This window comes from Ruditapes philippinarum, unplaced genomic scaffold, assembly GCF_026571515.1.
Source record: "Ruditapes philippinarum isolate M1 unplaced genomic scaffold, ASM2657151v2 ctg952_1_1_1_1, whole genome shotgun sequence".
Taxonomy (NCBI): Eukaryota; Metazoa; Mollusca; class Bivalvia; order Venerida; family Veneridae; genus Ruditapes; species Ruditapes philippinarum.
The window spans coordinates 245794-267778 of record NW_026858556.1 but is presented as its reverse complement, the minus strand read 5'-3'; the positions used below and the strand labels follow the sequence as shown (position 1 = coordinate 267778).

At 29.5% G+C, this 21985-nt stretch overlaps 1 protein-coding gene across 1 annotated transcript; it reads right to left on the bottom strand.

The window, feature by feature from the left end:
* Nucleotides 1–9884: 9884 nt before the first annotated feature.
* Nucleotides 9885–13385, bottom strand: LOC132753578 (fibrinolytic enzyme, isozyme C-like). The gene is made up of 6 exons (XM_060744065.1): nt 13352–13385; nt 12426–12447; nt 11442–11532; nt 10730–10892; nt 10249–10400; nt 9885–10102 (listed from the first exon to the last, which is right to left on the bottom strand). Exons 1-6 carry the CDS (start codon nt 13383–13385, stop codon nt 9935–9937), a joined length of 630 nt encoding a protein of 209 aa, XP_060600048.1. The 3' UTR covers nt 9885–9934.
* Between the last annotated feature and the right edge of the window lie 8600 nt (nt 13386–21985).

Genomic DNA, 21985 nt, shown 5'->3' with positions numbered 1-21985 from the left:
TCTTCCTTGGCGTTATCCGTGAATATGTGACCGGGGCATAAGTAAAACATCACTCATTCATGATACTGATTAAGGAAACAGTGAAGCAATAATGAAGATTCACCTGTTTAAGTAATTGCAAACAGGATGCCAGTGAAAAAAGAGGTCAGCGTGATTTTTTATCAATGATTTACTATTATAAAGACACTCGGTCATTGACCCAGTAATCGCAAATCAAATAAAAGTATCTGGAAAAATTAACCCCAATCAGATCTAGTTATTTCTTATAATGTGAATACTTAGCTTTATTTATCCAATTGTATCACCCCTAGTAACAAAATATTTTGTTTTTGGAAATTTGATAACTATTATGTTTTATATATATATATATATATATATATATATATATATATATATATATTTCTGTATTCAAGCAAACATTTCAATAAACCAAACTGAAATATACCAACAAGAGTGCATATTTAGAAATCTTATTTACATGCTGTGATAAAGCTAATATATTTATAGTATACAGTTCATACAATTATTATTACACGTAACTTGTCATGATCAACTTAGTGAACAGCTTAAAGTTACATTAAATAAATATGTAAAAAATATTTTGCAGTCGGCCTAAAAAACCAAGCATAATACAGTTTCATTAACCTTTTTAACAGTTTTGTTGTAAATCTCATCAAACATTGTTCATAAATTAGGATTAGAAACGGAAAACCCCACAGTAACACTAAAGTTCGTATACGAATTTTTACATGCAAATGAAGATTTTCATGTGCAAACTCACTTTAACCGTTTTAGCTTCATGGTGCACTTGGCATGGCGTTCAGGAAAGAGTAATCAACTGATAAAAATATTAAATTTGTATGAAAACATCCGTTACAATGCGGAAATATACCGTTATATTAGGACTGCTACTTATCGCCATGTTTGTTGATTTAATTTTGATGTACGGATAATCCGAAGGCGGAGTTTCTTATGCAAACATAAATTGTACTTCCGATTTTGCCACAATGAGGTCGCAGATATGTATGCTTATAAAACTCATTTTGGTTGTCTGGACATCATAATAAGATCCGGAGTCGATATGAAACCCAATGTATTAATGAAATTTCGCTATTTCCGTTTTTATGAAATTTATTTAATGTAGCTTTAAACTGTTCTTGTAGGAAAAGACTGATTCATACAAACATTCTCATATATAACAAAGAAAGGTGCTCCAAAATACAAAAAATAAACAAAACATAGTTCTAAAAAAATACATTTCTTGATGGTAGTTATAAAGTTCCATTTACATTTATTAAAAGTGAATTGGTCTACATAAACAACGGGCACACTTTTAAAAGTAATTCAAATATTGATAACAAAAATGGAAATGTACAATGTGGATATTTATATAAAACATGTCTTGAACTATGAAAGTAAATACAAAAGCAATATTCAAAACACAAGTCAAGGTGACTTTTCTTTGCTCAATGTTGAGCATTAAAACATGTTTGGGTAAGCTCACAGTCAAAATATTGGACTACCGGTCATACAGTCATATATGTGATTGCAGCATAAGAAATTTATGAATAAACACATTTTTGTTCTCTCTTACTTTTTCCTTTTAATTATGTCTTGTGTGGCAAGAAAATATACCGTTTAACTATTTCTTTCTAACATCAGCGTTGTTTGTGCCGTGTGGATGCCGTAAAAAGTCGCCCGTGTGTTAGAAATGTTTCAATTCCGGCACAACATGATATGTTTTTGGTAAATTTAATTCTTTCAATTAGATATTTTCTTGTTGGGTAGTTCCAGTACGCCTAACTGATTACCCTTAGAATAAAAAATATTGAATTCACCATAAGCCGGTGCTAAGTGGCGAGGACAGGAGCTCACACTGCCCAAATAACTGTCCAAGAACAACATTTTTGATTTTGACATTTTGTGCTTTATGTGAATTCTGTATTTCTCTGTTTGATCAATAGTTTGCACTGCATGTCTACTAAATTCACAGACTAACTAACTTGCCAATGACATAGGAGTGAGGTGTTTTCTAAACAGACATGCAGGAGGTACATTCAAACAGTGTATACGTGTAGTCTGCGAAAAATAAACAACTAACAAAAACTAAATCAATATTAGCAGGATATATGGTTTTTGAAAATGTGTGCTTTTTTATTCTTCGTTAACAATTCATCTTGTTTTTTCATACTGTTGCAATGTTCAAGAGGCAGTGCATGATGGGAGAGTATAACTGATATTGTTTAACATGATTGCAGACGTAAGAACATAAAGTTATAACCTAACACTTTTTAACGGTATGATAAGATAATTGCAAAATGTACAAATTTTGCGGTACATATCTGACTTTAAATAATCTATGATAAATGGAAATGTACTATGTTTATACTTTATAATAATACTAGATTAATTTGGATTATTTTACTACTATACTATATACTAGTATTATAATTCGTTGCTTTTGTATCAAGTATATCTTTTTAAATATGTATTACAATATTGATCACTATTCTTTTTTTTATCAGTTTTATATTAAAGATAATATAAAGGGATGAATTAAAGAAAAAATACCAATTAAATGTATACATGATCAATAGCGAAGCCTAGACCTACGGGGGTTAATTATTGATATCTTACAAAATAAAAGGATTGTCAATTCACACTATTTGAGATTGAAAAAAAGTTAAAGATAGGGGAGGGTTCTTATTTCTTTATTTTAGTAATGTAATTTACCTGTTCTTATTTGCGTAGGATCGGAACTTATTCAATGGCAAAAACGCCTATGATTGTTTTTTGTTTTCCTAGCTTTTAAATGAATTGTATTTGCATCTGGAAGATAATTGATAAATGTATCGTTATAAGTTTTACACTAAGTATGCTCAAAAAGAAAATATGAAAACATGATGATTGAATTTATATTCTAGCAAGGTATTCCATGAAAATGCATTTTCTCTTATTAGTTTGCGAAGTTTGCAAGACATCTAGGCTTAATAAGTTTTAACTTACATGTAAAATTGACTGTTGAAACTGGATTGAAATCTAACAGGCCCGTAAATGTCAGGAGCATTAAAATTAATATTCCAAAGCAAATGAAACACAAAATAAAAAACTAAAATAACAAAAAAATAAAACCATCTGGAAATAAGTATTACAACTAGATTATCAGGTAAATGATATTATATAAGACCTGAAGACGAAGATTGAAAGATATGATATGATTAATCAAAGTTCATGTCTATATCACTGTGGGCCATTCCAGATTTTAGGCATTTAAAATTTAGCCCGGCACCATTTCTACTCATAGCTTAGGCAATTGCTCACAAACAATATAACAAACAAATATAATGTGTAATTTTGTGAAAACCAGATCAACCGGTGACTATTGCCCCAGAGCAGCAATTGGATGGCCCGCAGCCAATTTTCAAAATAAAAAAACTGTTAACAATGGAAAGGTCCAATACAATAAATTAACATAATAATTATATTTAAATTTTATAATAATACAATAATATTGTCGTTTATTTATATCAAAGCCAGAAGTATTTGCATCTTTATAGAGCTAAAATACAATCCCTTGGTGGCAAAACATGCTGTCGGTAACTTCATTTCGAGAATTATGTAAATAAAAGGGCACAATATGTGTACGTTGCCTTGTTTTTTGAGTACTATATATACCTTCATTATCTCATATTTTGATAAAAAAATGTATCCGAAAGAAAGTGCCTTTCCTCTGACTTAATTGCGATTTCCGGAGGTGTTTTAGTAATCAAATATTACATAAGTTTTCAATAATATGATTATTTAATCATGACTTTGCTTCTGAAACAAACCCAAGAGAATAAGTGCATTGAGATTCATGCTTAAAGACATAAAAGAAAGATAAACGTGAGATAACTTATATCCGGTTGTGCTGAAAATTATTCAAACAGACTTTAAGCATATGTTTAATGCTTATTGCAGAGTTTATAATGGTTTATTTGCCTAGTAACCTAGATCTGATGTAAACAAATAAAATAAAGAGTACACCTGAACTAAATAAAATGGAAGCATTTCATAATAAAATCAAACCTGTTCTTGGAGATTTCTGTCATGATTTTTGTTTCAGAAAGAAAAATGCACAACGAGGTGTGAGTCATATGATTCCTTAATGAAACGTGCTGAACAGGTTGATCGTTGAAGGCGCTTTTGTTTTAAAACAAAACTTGTAAACAAATAATGTTGTTATTTAATGTTGGTAGTTGTTGTTCCAATATGTCGACTAAAAGTCCATCCTAATTACGTATTACCTAAATTATGAACTTAATTTGCATAAAAATTTCCGAAACTGCCTGCTGCCAGTAATTTAAGAACTTTGATAAAAGTGTTTGCCGATGATGAACTGAGAACAATTGTTAAGTCACTACTACAAACAATACATTTTACTTGATCTGTTCTAAATAAATAAAAATACACTCATATTCATGATTGCCAAAATTATATACCCTTGTGTAATGTTTAGTTATATCTTAGATCAATGACATATCTGAAACGCATGGAAACAAGTTTTATTTTATGATTTAACACATGACATGGTTTAATTAAATCATACAAAATCATTTTATGTATTAACAAGGTGGAACAGTAATCTTAGGTCAGCGAATGAAGGATTACAGACAAATTCGAATTTGTTCCTGAAATTTAACTTCACAGCCTATTCTTAAATATAACTTTTTGACACAGAAATACATGACACGGACGCATGCAATCCTTTTTCTTTTTTCATTCAGCCATATGTCGTGTGTCACTTTTACATTCTGTGTTAAGATAAGCATACATTTAGAAACATTTAGACAAAGCTATTTCGGTAAAGAGAAATGACATTGAAATGACATTGAATAGCTCTTTATAACGTCGTGTCAGAGCTTACAAGTTTATTTTTGGCAAACTTTGGCATATTTTTCCAATATTTGTCTCCTTTGGGAAGAGGTTATCAAGCTTTTGTAGTAAAATGTTTGATGTTATTTAATTGGTCCGAATTTCAAATTTTTTGTTAGATATCTAATACTAAAGCTTTTACTGAAGCTTAAATTTTTATACATGTTTATTTTTTAAGTTTAAGATTATCGTATTATGATTTCATAATTTTCCTAATAATAGTAAACCCCGTTTGGCCACGTTTATCTATCAATGTAACATTAAACATAAACATTGTTTATAAGTTTTATATTCAAACACGTGAAATGGATTAAACAGCGGACAACTTTTGGCTAATATCACACTTAGGTCTATTATTACTGAAATTTGAATGATTTATTTTCGCTAATTTTTCTTTAATTTCGACTAATATAATTCATTGTTTTATCTAAAATACGCGCACAACAAAGGAAAAATTAATAACAACAACAACATCACAACAAAACAACCAACGCACACACAACCCGTTAAAATGAAATACAACACAAAATGAAAAACAACAAAAACCTAATACTTTTAATATTTTCGGAAATATGCAAGTAATCAAAGGCTTGTTTGAAATAAATGATTGCATGATCATGATTTGCAGCTAAAACAGGCACGTTTTGTTTTTTATGATCCTTAATGTGCACGAGGAAGTCGCTAAGATTACCAGCATCCTGTTATACAGTCTCTTAACAGGGGTACACATTGTTCAGTGTGACATGGCCTAGAGTCTCAAGGGGACCATGCTTCGATAATCGGTCTCTGAAACTCGTTTTCTTTTATTTTAAAGCGACTATTCCTATGTAATTAATATCAAAACAACTGTATACTTTCAGAAACTACAATTAGCAAAGTATAATACAGCTTGTGTTGATGATCATACATGCTTTATTAAAATAAAAGTTGTAACTTTTCATTGCATTGGTCTTTAATATGAAAAGTGGTTATCGAAGTTTGAACTAATGACACAGCTTGGTAATCAATTGTTTGTTTCCTGCCATTCCCTGAACATGTAGGGCATAAAGCATGTTTTTTTTAAATGGGAAGAAAACATTAACTTAAAGAATTAAGAATATTTGTTTAGTTGATTAGGTTGCTTACGGTGTATATGAGATAATATAGCCAGAATGATATCGCTGTGGTAAGAGACGTAAAGCTATACAACCCAGAACATAAACAAGTACATATTAAACATTTTATGATTATTGATTCCCTAAATGTTGCTTCAAATGAGAAGTCTGTTTATGTATTAAAGGTATTTTTTATTGTATATATGTATATGACAAATGAACCTAAAATGTCATCCAACTGCATGAGAAATTCAAATTTTAAGTTTTAGGCTTTCAGTGAAGTTCCTAAATAACTTTATCCTTTTGTTAACATGATAAAATCAGGTACCTAACGTTACATGATTTGATTAGGTTGATTAAGTTTACAATGAAACAAATACTATAATTAGTAAATTACAATTCATATATAAAATTTAAATATCACATAATGACTCTACATGTAATAACGTTTATAAGTAAAAATGAAGCAATGGGTATTCTTATTTTTCAACCCAAATTAACACAAAAAACAATTAGCCAAGACATACTAGAAAGGCAGTTAATTTCATTTTTCAAATTGAAAACTCAACATGTTTTTTTTGTATTTATTATTAAAGAATAATTGTATAAATTTCATCCAGTTTTGCAACATTGTTTTATACTCAGTCTGTTAAAAAGTAGGTATTTTCAATAATTTGAATTTTTTTAAATGAAGTATTTGTCAATATGATAAAATAGACTATGGCATAATCCAATCAAATGATTTTTTTATTTTCTCACACTCCTTATCAGGGAGCGATGTGTAACATTCATTCATTCAGGAGTGTCTATTTTGTTCTTCTCTTTTTTCTTTTTCATGTAATCGGAAGTAAAATGTTGCCAGACTAATATCCGCTGTCAATTATCAAATATAACTCACACAAATAAAAACAAATTATTGATTTACTACGGCCAAGTAAGTAGCAAATGCTATCTTTTTTGTTCATCAGAAAGGTTTTGATTTTGATATTGAACTAGAACATAACCATATAAAGGATTGATTTTGATATTCAGAACATAACCAGTATAAATGATGAAAAAGTTAAGAAAACAACAAAAACAATTACAGAATCAAATTTAATGTATTTATGTACCGTACAAAACTAACCTCTATATTGCAATGCAATTTAATTATGTGTAGTGGTACATGTAGTCAAGAAGATCATGTAAATCTTGCAGATAACATTAATTTAGTATTTAATCAAATTTTAATTTACAATTTGAATAATTGACTATTCGTGTTGTAGTTATCTTTTAGTTAGCTAAATATAGATATTTTGACAATTTAGTAATTTCGTTTTCTTTTTTTGGCTTATGAAGGAACTAATAACCTTTTTTAATGACTTAAGAATTACAAAATTTACAAATTCTTAATGATCTTTGAATATTATGATATCTGCGTCTTTCAAATGTTTCGATGAATTAGAAGAAATTTAGTAAGCAATTTTGGAACATCTTGTTTACATCAATTGCCAAGATAATTTTCGATGAAAAATGACTATTTTATTATACAATTTGTTACATATCTTTGAAATATATCTTTTTATAAAATTCTATATGTATATTTTTAAACTATATTCTTAAGATATCGGGATTACATACAAATATCCTGGTAATAACTTTAAAAACGAATACAAATTTAATAATATGTTTTTGCAAAATATTGTTATAAATTTATAAATCACTTTCATATACATGTAATTGCTACACTTTGTCCTATAATAAATACAATGTAATCTTCTTCATGACTATGACATTATTTTATGATTATCGTAATTTGAGCCGCGTCACGAAAAACCAACGTTATGCATTAGCGACCAGCATGGATCCAGACCAGCCTGCGCATCCGCGCAGTCTGATCAGGATTCATGCTGTTCGCTTACAAACCCTATAACAAGTAGAGAAACTGATAGCGAACAGCATGGATCCTGAGCAGACTGCGCGGATGCACAGGCTGGTCTAAATCCATGCTGGTCGCAAACCCACTATGTTGGTTTTGTCGTGACGCGGCTCGTTTAATGATCAGTATAATTGTTGTAGTTTATTATTTCATATCAATATCTGTATTTAAATCTTATCATTAAAATTAATATTGTAAAACAATCATATGTTTCATCATTGCCAAAATCATGATAAGTAAAATTTATAACCAATTGTAAAAAGTCCTATTAATAATATATGGTTGTAAAAAATTTAAATATCACCGAATATGCATTTCGCAGAGAAGGGACGGTAACATTTTTCATGTATTGGTTGTATTAGAATCGAAGTAAATGTAGACTTTTTCTTACTTTACTCTTAAAACGATGGTATGAAAAATGATAACATATCAATATATTGAAACACAAGGGTCAGCTTTACTAAGAAATGATAAAATATTAATATATTGAAACATAAGGATCGCTATATTCAGCTATGTGACAGAATGGCGGAGTGGTAACGCGTCTGACTAGCTTATCAAAGGACAGCTAAGATGCTGCTGGGCAAAAACGTTGTTTCATTGAGCACGAATCCCTTGATGCCTAGTACACGGTTTTTAATTGGTTGAAAGAAAGGATTTGAAAGTGTGTTTAACACTTAAAGCTTTTTATACGACTGAACTAAAATAATCTCAATGACCCTGCGGCAGAGCAACTCCAAATCATTATAAATAAAAAAATAAAATTATGTTTTTATTTCTTGCGGATATTTTAATCCAATTAAATCTTTGTCCTACACTAATTTTACTATCAATTACACATTTCTTCTTAACTGACGTTTTCCCGGAAAAATATAGGCTTAATGTATCATTATTACCTTGATCCAAAAAATTTTTATTTCTTTATAACATTAATCCTTTGGTTATAAAATAAACAAATGTGGATAATTTTGGCAATATGAACCCTTTATCCGATCTTGATCCTTATGATGTAAGAAAAGACATGGAGAAACCAGAAAGAATAGGGAGAGATAAAAAAACGTCTTTTCTAGCTCCTAAGATATCATAAAATTAGTTCCCACAGCTGTTGTGCTACATGAAGCCCTTTTGCAGCTAGATTTCTTAACCTTTGAAATAGATGATTCCTGATGAACACAAAAATTTGGGTTAACTGATTTCTGGATTCATGTGTTTATGTACGTCGTAATCAGGACATATTTTATGATTACAATACAATTAAATACTTAAATTATAAAAATAAAATTGCCAATCACTTCGTCATTATTTATTGGTAAGTTTTGCGCTTATACTTTTTCATTGGTAACACAACTCTTAAATACAAATAAGGATGTTACAAGTTTTTTTCCTTTTCTCTATTCTATTACTGTGTTATCTGTGAACTATTCTTCCATGATAAAACTTTTGTTTTGCATTAAAAGTTGCAGCAGTTTACCAAAATGTTAAATTACATGGGATAATCAGCAGCTGGGAATTTCAAAACGTTGCACAAGAAGGTGATTCAAACATAAATATTTGACATAATTATTACATGTATTATTTATGATACTAAACAAGTAATTATCGTGAAAAAACCCAACCCAAAATTTAAGGTTTGCTACACATTACTTCAAACCCGCAAAAAAAATTATAAAAATTTCACTTCTGTCCAAATTTGGAAAAAAAACAAAAATTTCCGTAATATGAAAAAAAAATTTCCCCCTAAATTTTCAATAGTTGAAAAAATTTAAACAAAAATTTATGAAAATGCCCCAAAAGTGGTAAAAGTGATTTTTTTTCAAGTGGTTGGAGGCAGAAAAACAAGGTTTTACGTTTTTTTCCCAGTACGTAGCTATAATGTTTCCTGATTAAATTAACTAAACGCCCCTTATTAGAATTTTCCTTGTTTATTTGCTGACAAGACATAATCAAAACAATTTGGTAACTTTGCTTTTTATTTCAATTGTAAAAGAACAAGAAACAAACAAGTAATCTAGACATTGCAGTTTCCGCAGTTAGCGTTCACCCAGTCATAGAAGTAGGAAACACGAGCGTACACACTTGGGTGTGTCACAACACCGTTTTGGTGACATCCGGAGAATCCCCAAGATGTTACACCAACGAGCTCATTTCCACAGACTAATGGTCCGCCGCTGTCACCCTGTATGCATAATAAAATAATTATTTGTTACGAAATTTTATAATTGAATTTAACACGAACAAACGATGATGCAAGGGATCAAACATATCATTATTTCAAATTTTGATAGCGATTTTTCTAATTTTAGAATGCAATCATATATTTACATTGCAAGATCCGCTTCCTTCGGTGGTATCGTATCCTTTGACGCAAACATGTTGGTCAAGAATGTTCCTATCTCCCCAGTAGTTCACACATTGATTCATGCTTAACACAGATACATCAGCTTTCTTCAGTTTCGAAGCACCAGAGCCATCAACTGTAATTAATTTTTTTCAAACATCTTTGTCATATTTAATTGATAAACTACGTATGTGTAAAAAATTGGACAAATGCCACATAACTTCCCTTCATTTAAAAATCTCGTCTAGTATGATTTGGCTTCAACTGCAAGTACAGTTTGAATAAATCATCGTTTCCCCATTTTTTACCAAAAACAAATTTGATTTTTTTATTTTTTTTAACGCTCGTAAACAAATTTTTAACATTTAAAAAAAAATATTTCTACAATTAAATTAAAAAAGCAAATTTTTTAGTTGTCGGAGTTGGCACAATTTAAAATAGAATGTAACAAGCAGAGAGTTTTACCCTTGACCCCCCAACCACTGATGGTACATATCTGGCCAGTATAATCATTGGTTCCTCTTGCAATCTTGATGATGTTCTTTGTGATATCTTGTCCATGCGGTACTAATCGAAGGAGCGCCACATCATTCGGGAAACCTCCAGTTCCTTTGTTGTAGTCTTTATGCTATAAGACAGTAGAAATAAAATAACAGTTCAACCAATACAGAAATCATTCGGAAGACAAAGAATTATCAGCAAAAGTATATATTACTTTTTGTGAGGTTCATTTTCCTATTAATTATTCCATTTTAGATATACGTTAATTATCGATTATGGATCACACTATAGAGGAAGCACCGTATTACCAAAATAGCAAAGACTTCTATATAAAGATATATTTAGCTTAGGTCAGAGTTAAAACAATATTGTTATAAACGCCTTGGGCATAATTTCAAACTAAACAGACATATGAAACTAGTTCTAGTTTTTTCCTAGAACCAGACTCGACAGTTGTACAAATAGCCCACAAGGTTTCTCTAAAATTTAGCTTCAATAATAATTGTTAATGATTTAACCTATTACTGCATTCGGTCGTATAAAATATTCAACCATTTCCAATTCAAAGTACAAATGTAAGTAAGAAAATGTAACAGTTGTACTTTGCATTAGAGGGCGTTCAATATATCGTTTACGACCGATGATGAATTGATGATTTTGTTAACAAGACACTTACCATGATGATTTCGGCGATATCAAACCAAATGTAGTTTCCAGGGTTAGTGTAATCGTGTAGATCAACAACAACCGCCAACGAGGCTTCAGTTCTTTATTAGAATTACAAGAATATCAGCTGTTATCTTTATCCATTGTACATTTAATATGAGTTTGCTTTTATGCTATTATTTCATAATAATGTATAAGATATATAAGGTATTTAAGTGTTTAGAAAAAAGAACAATAAAAGTGATAATGTTTAAATGAAAATGAACCTCCTTAATCCGAAAAAAGCAAAACAGTTTCACCGAATAAATCCCGCTTAAAAACCAACAATTTATTTTTATCTTTCTGTCTGGCTTTTTATATAGTTATATAAACTACAAAAACAGGTGAAATCTGTTTTAAAAGTATTGCTTTTTAACATATTTTTTTGTTTTCTCTCCTATATTTTGTAAATGAATATCTGAATGGAATATGATTTTATCTTTGTATTTTTTAAACTAGCTTTTAAGAAAAGTGAGATTTCGTATTCTAAATTAAAATTTTGCAATGTGCATATTATCATGTGTTAAATTCTGTAATAACAAAATATACTTTTATTTCAAATATAGGGTAAATGTTTAAGAGTTTTATATAAAAGCATCAATGATATATACTGTTGTGAATGATGTATATGTTTAATCAAAATGTAAATTACGACTTGACACAAGTTCTTAATGAATCAAAAGTTCGGCTTTACAAAAATCAATGTTGTCAAATTATTTGAACAAATTGTGTCCGGATTAACAATTTACCTTCCTTCAACACAGGGGGCCCCCTGTAAAAACCCAAAACCCTTTGTCCCGTTAAGATCACCCCCAACTGTGTGACCCCCTTTTCCAGAAAGCACTTGATAGGAAAAGCCCCTGGGGGGGAAAAACTATATGGTGAAAGCTTAAATACCATTTATAATTCTCGACTTTCCATCCCAAAGGGTTTACTAAAAACCCGGGAAACCCACCCCTCGTCTGAGGCCACAAACCCTTCAAAAAAAAAAAAAACTCAAATAAGGAAATGAAAATTTTAAAAATATATGTTTTTTCTAAAAAACCCAAAAAGGCTTTTTCAAAAACTTATAATACAAAAAGGAAGGGGAGAAGCCCCTCAAATCTTCTGAATTTACGGGAAATTTGATTGTCCCTTGGGGGCGAAACTTTTACAAAGCACTTTAAGTAAAAAAAAATAAATATTTAAAGAGAAAATCACAATTTGTATTGCATAATTTTGTAAAAAAACACAAATACTTTCTGCTAAAACTTTGTCTCTATACATAATATCCATTTTGTTAAACAAATTGTGATTTTACAATTTTTGAAATGTTCTAAAGGTGTTTTTTTAATTAAACATAGAAACTCAATGCAATAAATGTGACAACAGTGATTTGATTATACATATATAACACTGCTGAAACTGTTTTTCTCAATGTATGAGATACATGATACTAATGTACAAACAATGTGAATTTACAGGTTTTGAAATGTTTGGACGGAATATGGGTCTAGTAACAGTATACAGTCATTTCAAGTTATAAAATGATTATTTGTTTATCTAAAAATGTAAGAATTTACCGTTCAGTTACGTGTTGTCGTTTAAAAGTGCTTCTTTTTCAGTCTTTTATTTTATCTTAAATAGCAATTTTCATAAGTCACTGCAATAAATTGAATTTTGTTAAAAGGAGTTGAAAATGTGCCACGCTATTAAAATGTTATTTTAAAGTTTAAATTTGTCAACCAGTCAATCATTTTTATGATTTAATATAATGTGCATTTTTTTTTTCAACACTTTATTTGATCGTATATCAACATAAATAAATGTTTCTAAATAATAAAAAAATGATGCATTATACAAAAGCTCACGCCGACAGTAATAGTATCAAGAAACACTTACCATAAATTGCGAAGAGTAGAGCGCACGAGAACATCGTGAATATTTGCCTTGTAGACGAATATAACAATTACGTTGAGGCTGAATTCTTTTATACCCAACCATGTCCATCGCGCACTACCTTCTCATGAGAAACTAAGCAGGTGACAATAGTTGAAGTACCTGACCAGTGGTCAGTAGAACTAAATATGGCACCCTCAAACTGCTTCAAATAACAAATACCTCTACAGAATGTGAACGGGTCAATATGGACATTGTCGTAAAATCAAGGGTCATCTCTCCAAAATAGTCACGCTATGAAACAAAATGTATAAAATGACCGTGGTCAGAGGATTGTTAAAGTTTTAATGATTACAAATTTTTAATTAAAAACGGCAGTGTTAAAGTTCATTATTATAATAATAAAATTATGATATACATGCACCGATAAATTAAGTCATAAAAGGATATTTTATGACCACGGACTAATTCATTAAACTAATTACGTTTCGGTTTTAGATTTGATTATAACAGCATATGTATAAAATAACTATAAATATTTTTTTTAAAACAGGTAGTTCGAATTCATTTTAAATTCTTCTACAATTATAAAAACAAAACACAAATTTCAAAAACCTTTACCATTATTTCTGATTTAATAACGAAATGGTGTTTCAGAGATATTCTTGAAAAAAAAAGTGAGCAAATCAGGTCAAATATTCAACTGTTTTAATGGCAAAATCATATCCATGCACATCAGCAAGTTACTGTTTAGTGGTACAATACGACGTCCAAAATATTGTTTCACTCCTTATAAATTATCAGATTTATGCAAATACGTGTATCAGTGTATCTTACAAAATGATACTTGTTTCATATTGAATTTTGTGATTTTTTCTTTCCATATTCCTATGTCTACCTGCTTCTATAGCTAATTTGTGCAAAATTATATGGATGTTTTGTCTTATTACTTTAAACACAAATAAACATATATGGTGCATAAATTGACTTTAAATCAACTTAAAATTTTATCTTTTATAAAATGTATTAAATTACGCATAACGTTGCTGCAGTTGCTGATCATATATTTTGTGTATAATAGTATTTACACGACAGTTCTAATATTATCATTTTACCAACGATAAGAAACACTTAAATCCGACAACATGTCTTTTGACCAGGTATTTAATAAGATCACTATTCATTTCTTTTTACAACATCAATATGTATGGGAGAGGATTTGGGGATTTCATTATCTGTACAAGTACTGAGTAATTCTGACTTTTCTCAGAACTGATCTGAAGGAACTCGTCATAATTCACCTTGAACTGCCATCAATAATAGCTTTTTGTTGGATGATTTAAAACAATTTAGAAATTGTAGGTGTTCTGTACCTTGTTAGCAAATAACTTAAATGCTAAAAACTGTCTGTAGCCAATACATTCATTAAGAAAAAGATCAAGGAAAAGGAATTAAGACCAAACATTACTTTCACTCGATTTTAACATTAATTATTAGTATTTAACGATTTATAAGACTTGTTTGCTTTGATGTGCATATCTTAAAGAAAATAATATATAACGATATAATGCTAACGGAATTCGAATTATTTGGAAAATGCAGATATTGATTGTGGTTACTTGAGTCCTCCTTTCTAATTATTTAGATATTTTCTGGCAGCAAGCCTTTGATATAATAAAATCTGATATCTAAATTTAACGCGTAAACACAAATACATATTCGACCTAGAAGGCGGATATACAAAAGTCTGGGTTTCTTAAGCAAAACTTTAATAAAAAGGACAATCTTAAGGATATATGATTTTACATGATTTGACATATCATTCATTTGAGCGTATTAAGTACTTTTTACGTATTCTTCGATTTCTTATATGAAATTTCTATTTTCAAACTATTGTACTGTTTAATATTAATAACTCAAAGTCTCTATTTCACCTGCAAAACTTAAAAAGTATTTATAAAAGAGAGCAATATTTTAATAAACCACGAGTAACTTATTGTTCAGAATATAAATGTTAAACGTCATTTTGGCTTTGAAAAATGTCAGCTCCATTTCAATAAGAGTTTTGTAAAACACTCAAAAAAACACAACATTAAAGTTGCTCTTGTTAAAAATTGATTTTTCTTTCGTTTCGTTTCCATATCAAAATGAATTTGGCATCAATTCATTAGAGTTATGTTGTGAAAGCATTTAGTCTTTGAAAATTGTAATGTCATTATTCAGCTATTTGAAATGTGATAAAGATATTCGAGACAGAAGACATTCAAGAGTTTTGTAACAAATTCCAAAGAGTATAAATTAATACTAAAACTCTGCATTTTATACTAAAAATGGTAATATTATTCAAACATTCTCAAACAGTTTTCATAAGTGGGCATTATCATTGGCATCTTGTACTCAGTTGATCGCCTTTAAAATTTTATTGAAAAAAAAGCCGACTTTTAACTTTTACATTGTTCAACAATAAAATATAAAAAAGGATTGAATATATGCGTCAGTCATCATTTATAACGTTAAAAGGCCTCAGAAATAAGTGTTCATTGCAATCAATATAGAAAATGCTTCAAGACTTACATAGTTATATCTATGTAATACGGGACCATATTGGTTTATGTTAAAGACATCTCAAAGGTATTTTTGTTATCATCTAGGTTACTGTTTTACCGTTTTAATTAATACATTGAATTGTGTCAAAAATGATTTTGTGTTGCTATGAAATATAGGGTTTGCTTAAGACCTGACAAAGCAATAATAAAGAAATTACTCTTAGAATTCTTCTGAATCATATACCATGTGTTTACGAAAAGATGGAATTAAGAAGGTATTAAGTTTACTGCTGCTTCACATCCATTTACTTTCAGTGGAATGTCTTACTCACTGGGATTCAATATCATGTGAAGTACTATTTCTGTTACTGTCAAATTTTAACATTGATATTAGTATCTGATGACTCTATATTATCTCATTCATTGTGCGCAGTATATTTTGTCTTAAATGATTCATAAATATATTGTATTTGTTTATAAACATGGTCATGTGATGTGCAATTATTGTTTTGAATAAATACTTGCAATGCGATGTACTATGTTCAGGTCTAAAATAAAATGTATGTTCCATTTTATTTCTGTGTTTATATAACGCTATAAAATAATTCAGATTGCATAGTTTTGAACCCGCAGGCTAACATATCGGATGCTGCTTGTAACTTAATTACTTAGACATAAATTTCACTGAAATGATGATAACTCTTACTTAGTGAAAAAGAAATTCGGTATTAATAATTTAAATTGTTTTCAAATGCATTAGTAGATTTACAATAGGCAGATATATGGTTATGTGGGAAAAGACAGGTTTGCTCTGACATGATCTATAGCAAATATTCAATTGTCCCTTTATTTGTACATTATCAAGGTCATAAAAATGCCAAGTATAACAATTTATTTATAAATAAACCATATTTAGCACTTTTGAGTTGAAAGTATGGACACGAAGCGCTTATATTTCTGTTAAGAAAACATATTTGAGGTTTAAGAGAAGGTCAAGTAATTTAAAATGATAAATGTCATTCAATGCTGTTTTCACAAGACAATGCACTCATACGTTTCTTATTTACTCATGACATAGAACATTCTTCGATAATAATAATATTGGATGTTTTGAAGACAAAATTCAAAATCACTGTATACCTTAATTAATTTCGCTAAAAGCTACAGCTGGAATTAAAGTATCCCTGGTAAAACAACTTACTACATACTTACTATACTAAACTTTCTTACTTACTTTAATTACTACTAACAGTCCTTACTAATCTTAATTGCTTTACTTTACATTTGGTTTTACTTTACGTTACTTGATATTCCTTTACTTGCTTACTTTACTTATTTTAAGTAGTTTACTTTACATAACTTTATACTTGACTTTACTTACTTCACTTAAAGGTATTTCTTGTCTCTGAAATATTTCCTTGTATCCTTTCATGAATTTTAAATATAATATAGGCACATAAATATAAAGACTGTATGTTTAGTGCCGTTTTCATTCGATAATTATTGTTTAAAATATTATCTAGTGGCGAATCTCTTACAAATATAAAACAAACGCTTCAAAGCCATGGGCCATTTATCTTTCACAATGTGCCAATTATTTTTATTTAAACTTGTTATGAATAGCATTGACTTGTACGCAAAAAATACAATATATATATTTCTGAAATTATTTCAATTATTTTGCATTAAAACTTAATTCGAGGCAATTTAATGAAGGTTTAATCCAGAGATGAAAATAACCGTTTTAAAAATGTTATTTCAGAGATGAATTTCTCATAAATGATCTTTAAACTTGATAAAATATACAACTCGTAGCCAAATAACTTTGAGCATTTATCTTAAATATTTTTTTTGATATTTGTTAATTTGAGAATAAGAAGAGAATAAATAAATGATAAGCGCCGAATTAATCGTAAATCAAGATATTTATTTGAAGTTTGAACGAAATACATTTTTTCTGCAACATAATATTTATAGTGAATGCCTGATAACGAATAAGTAGTTCATACTTTGATCGCGTGCTTATTTGATAGGTAATTAAATTGTTGATTTTATTCCCGGTTTGATGTTAACAATGAACTGAATTCAGAATATTTCCAAAGTCATTAAATTACAAATAGTGTTACTAGGTTACTAGTGCGTTCTTATTTTGGATGAAAGATACTGCAGTTCTCAAAATAGCGTAATATTTTAAGCATTGTGATCAAATGCTGATTATCTCGCTAATAAACATGAAACAAAAAGTGCTTGATTATACGGCAAATTAATCCGATGCAAAAGTGGAGATATGTGCAGTAAAAAACGTTTAAAAAACACATCATTATTACCCTTAAACTGCCGTGCAATATTTTAGAATAATGGCGTAGAAACAAAAGATAAGCATGATGGTGGTTTATAAGTAATGTATAACTCGCGCATTTACGCATCGAAAACACAGAAGAACTGAAACAGATGTTTGTCATGAAATTGATTAATATCTGCTCAAAATTTTATGAAATAATTTTATCATGTGCTATGTTAAAATTTATTTATTGAAAAAAATGACCGTCTCGTTTGTGTATGAAATTCCGTAGAATCCCATATCCTGTATTCGAAATACCCCGCTTCCAATGTTTATTTTATTAGTATTTGTTAAAGGTGGTATAATTGTTACTGAAACCAAAGGTTATCAGGGTTATCCGTTGAATTCATGTCATTTCAGTTTTCAGACATCATCTTGAAGACGTCTGTCAATCCACTTCATTTAATTGCAAAAGCTTTCTAGACTTTCCATAAATAGATTCCAACTCCACTATCGCAGTCATTGTAGGCGCAGGTGAAACTGTTAAACAGGTTCAATTGAACATTAATCATATATGAGAAGGATAGATTATTTGAGTAAAGTTCAAAATTATTGACTTTTAATTCAAAATTATCTAAATCAGGTTCGTTCAGGTTCACATATTTTACTTTCATTTTTTTAATATGTTGTTGCTATTGATTACGATTTATCGTCCAGCTACAATCTATTCGTTAACCACGGCCATGTTCCACATTAACTTAAAGTACTAGACTTATTGATATCGGATGTTTCTACATAACAATAAACATCATTTCACCTGCTGATCTTAATTTACCAGTGATTATCAATATAAAAGTAAGTTTTATAATTTATCCATTTTTTATCTCAACTTAGGAATTTCTTTATTAAGAATAACTTTCTTGTATTGCTTGAATGAAAGGAACTTTTGATAATTCTTTATACAGTATTTTATGATCTAAAGACCTACCTTATAAAGCTAATGGAGAGCCAGTTTATTATTTCTATTAATAAGTACTGTTCATATAAAATATATTTCAGTATGATTGCAAAATTTCCTATTTTTCTAATTCATTTTGAAGAAATTCCTCTATGACATTTATAATTAAATAGTCTGTTAATTTTTGCCAGTGTACATTTTCGTTTTTCTTCAATTAAAATATGTGTTACGTTTTCCTTTAAAAATATTTAAACATCAATCCTCAAGTACACTAAACTCAATAAGTCTGTTTAAAATTTATTTATTCTTTTCTTCAAAATTCTAATACGTTTAGAAATGTTATTAATTACTTTGTCACACAGTGTTATCTTTTAATATATGGACATATGCATTTCTTTTACACCGCAGTAGCATACCAGTGGACTTCCCAGCTTTAAAGGTGAAGAGAGACCTTAATTGCCCCTACTTGCATAAGTTCAGGAGAGGCGGTCACCTGAGTAGAACCATCGGCGTGGATAGCTAAATAGTGTCTTTTCATTGCCGAATCTTATGTCCCGGCATTATTTGAATTCACACGATGATGAGGGGCAAGTGGTTTGAAGTCCACGACTCGATCAAGGATACCTAAAAAAATTAAATTAGACGAAGATCTAAGATGCGAAAAAGAAGAGGATGAGGTGAATGTCAAGCTATCATATGATAAACTAACTGACGCTACACTGCAAATATGAGGCACTGATGATTTGAATCGCAGTACATTTGATAAAACATATTCTTAACGTTTTATGATTTTAAGGCAAACATGTTATTTCGAATACTTTCTTTTTTGACAGAAATGCTTTTGTAACAGCAGTGAGACCTTAGTGACATTGAATATTTCTTAACTCATAAAATAATACAGTCTTTGATTGAAATATTTTGATCATTTTCAATGCCGACCTTTGTCAATGTAAAAGTGGATTACTCTACAATGGGCAAAATATTTCAAATATTGATAAAACAGTTCAATATAAATGTAATATTGGATATTCTTATAAAATATTACTTGAAAAAGAACGCAACGTTAATTGAAAAATATTTTTTTTAAAAATGTAGGATGAACAATTATATGATAGTATTGAATAATATTTTGTTATATAACATTTTTTATCTGCTATGTAAATATATGTTATTTCGGATCATATATCTTATTTATAACTCCTTTTATATTTTCTGATACTAAATACTCTTAACGTAATAATTGTATTACAGACTTTACATTATAAACTAAATTAATTTAATTATTACGTTTTATGTAACGTATTCTGTTGAAATACTGTGAATTAACTGAAATTCGTGGTTTTGTCAAAAACAATGTTTTTGTTGATTCTGAAATTTGTGGATCGTCTGTGTGTGCAAAAAAAATGCAAATAATATAATGAAAATGATTGTACGAGTACAGCAGACGAAATAAGATTTCGTTGGATCTTAATTGTGTGGATTGTCCGTCGAATAATTATGATTATGCAGTATTATGTATAAGGCTTTGTCAATTTAACTGATTTAGCATGCACTGGTTTAAAATATTTTCTAAAGAAGATTAATAAACAAATGGTTTAACTGTCAGTCTCGCAACTCAATGTGTACAGGTTCGAGCTGCACTGGATCCACAACCAAGTTTCTTCATATGTCACCTGTGCTGGTAAGTTCAAGAAAGCGGGCACGAGTAGGGGTTCGAGTAAGCTTGAAGCTTTCATCACAACATTCAGATTGATATGCTCAACTTAAATATTGTCTATCTATGTACGTGCCAACAGTAAAATTGACATAATTGAGTGAAAGATCTTTTTAAATGTATTTATGTAAGAACAGCTTAATAGAGTCTTTATTCTCACAAAAGTAAATGATTTATTTCGTTCTTAAAACTGCTCCGACTCTTATCTCATTGATGTTTTATTGTCTGGTCATTTGGAAATGGTAATATGAACTCTAACAGTTTGTGTAATGTTGGTCTTTCGTTTTGTCTAGTTTGGAGGACTAAATATAGCTACAGGCGTTGCAAGTGGGCATGCGAAATGTTGCTATAATCGTCATCTCTCAAATCAGAATCATTCAAACTGAGTTTTCAATTTACACTCATTTATATCATATTGTGAAATTTCTTTTAGCAGCTTCAGTAGTCTTAATATTCATTTAAATCCGTATTTAGATTGCATTTAGTTAAAGCTTGTTCGTGTTTCGTTTTTTGTCTTTCAATCTTATTTTACCACGTTTTTTGTCAGCGACTAATGGAAACTTGTGTTACTTTCACAATGAAATTGCTTTTGAAGTTAACTTTTTATTTATTATAATAAACTTGTCAAAAGCTCAATGTAATATATGATACGCGGTATGCCAGTTTAAGAATTTTATTATACAATTATCAAGTAATAAACATTGTAACATCTGTACAGATTGACTTTACTCTTCACTGCTGGCATAGTCATTAATTTTACAAGACAGTTTCAGTTGGGGAACTGAGCCCAATGAAATGCTAAATCTTAGGTATTCCCTTAGTTTGCTACAAAAAGACAATAATTGGTTTTAGATAACTTCTTAAATTTAATTTATAATTTTATATCCTCTTAGACTAACAAACATTGTAAATACTGTTTAAAGACAAACATGATGGTATGAGAAACTGCAGCTGTCTAACTTTTACAACGTCAACTTCAACTAAGGACAACTTTTTAAGTGAAATTTACACACTTAACTGTGAATAGATTTAACATTTAAACAGATGACAAGTTAAATGTTGATGCTAAAATGTTGATGTCAAAGACGGCGCCAAATGATGTGAACAGTCACAGGTAATGTACACAATCTGAATTGAA

Bases quoted from the DNA above. Each gene is read 5' to 3' on its own strand.
- LOC132753578 (XM_060744065.1), bottom strand. From the start codon at position 13,385: ATGTTCTCGTGCGCTCTACTCTTCGCAATTTATG. The intron at 12,448-13,351 runs GTAAGTGTTTCT...TTTTTTTTGAAG, and splicing joins TCTACTCTTCGCAATTTATG to GGTTTGTGGCCTCAGACGAG. The intron at 10,401-10,729 runs GTAAAACTCTCT...AATTAATTACAG, and splicing joins CAGTGGTTGGGGGGTCAAGG to TTGATGGCTCTGGTGCTTCG.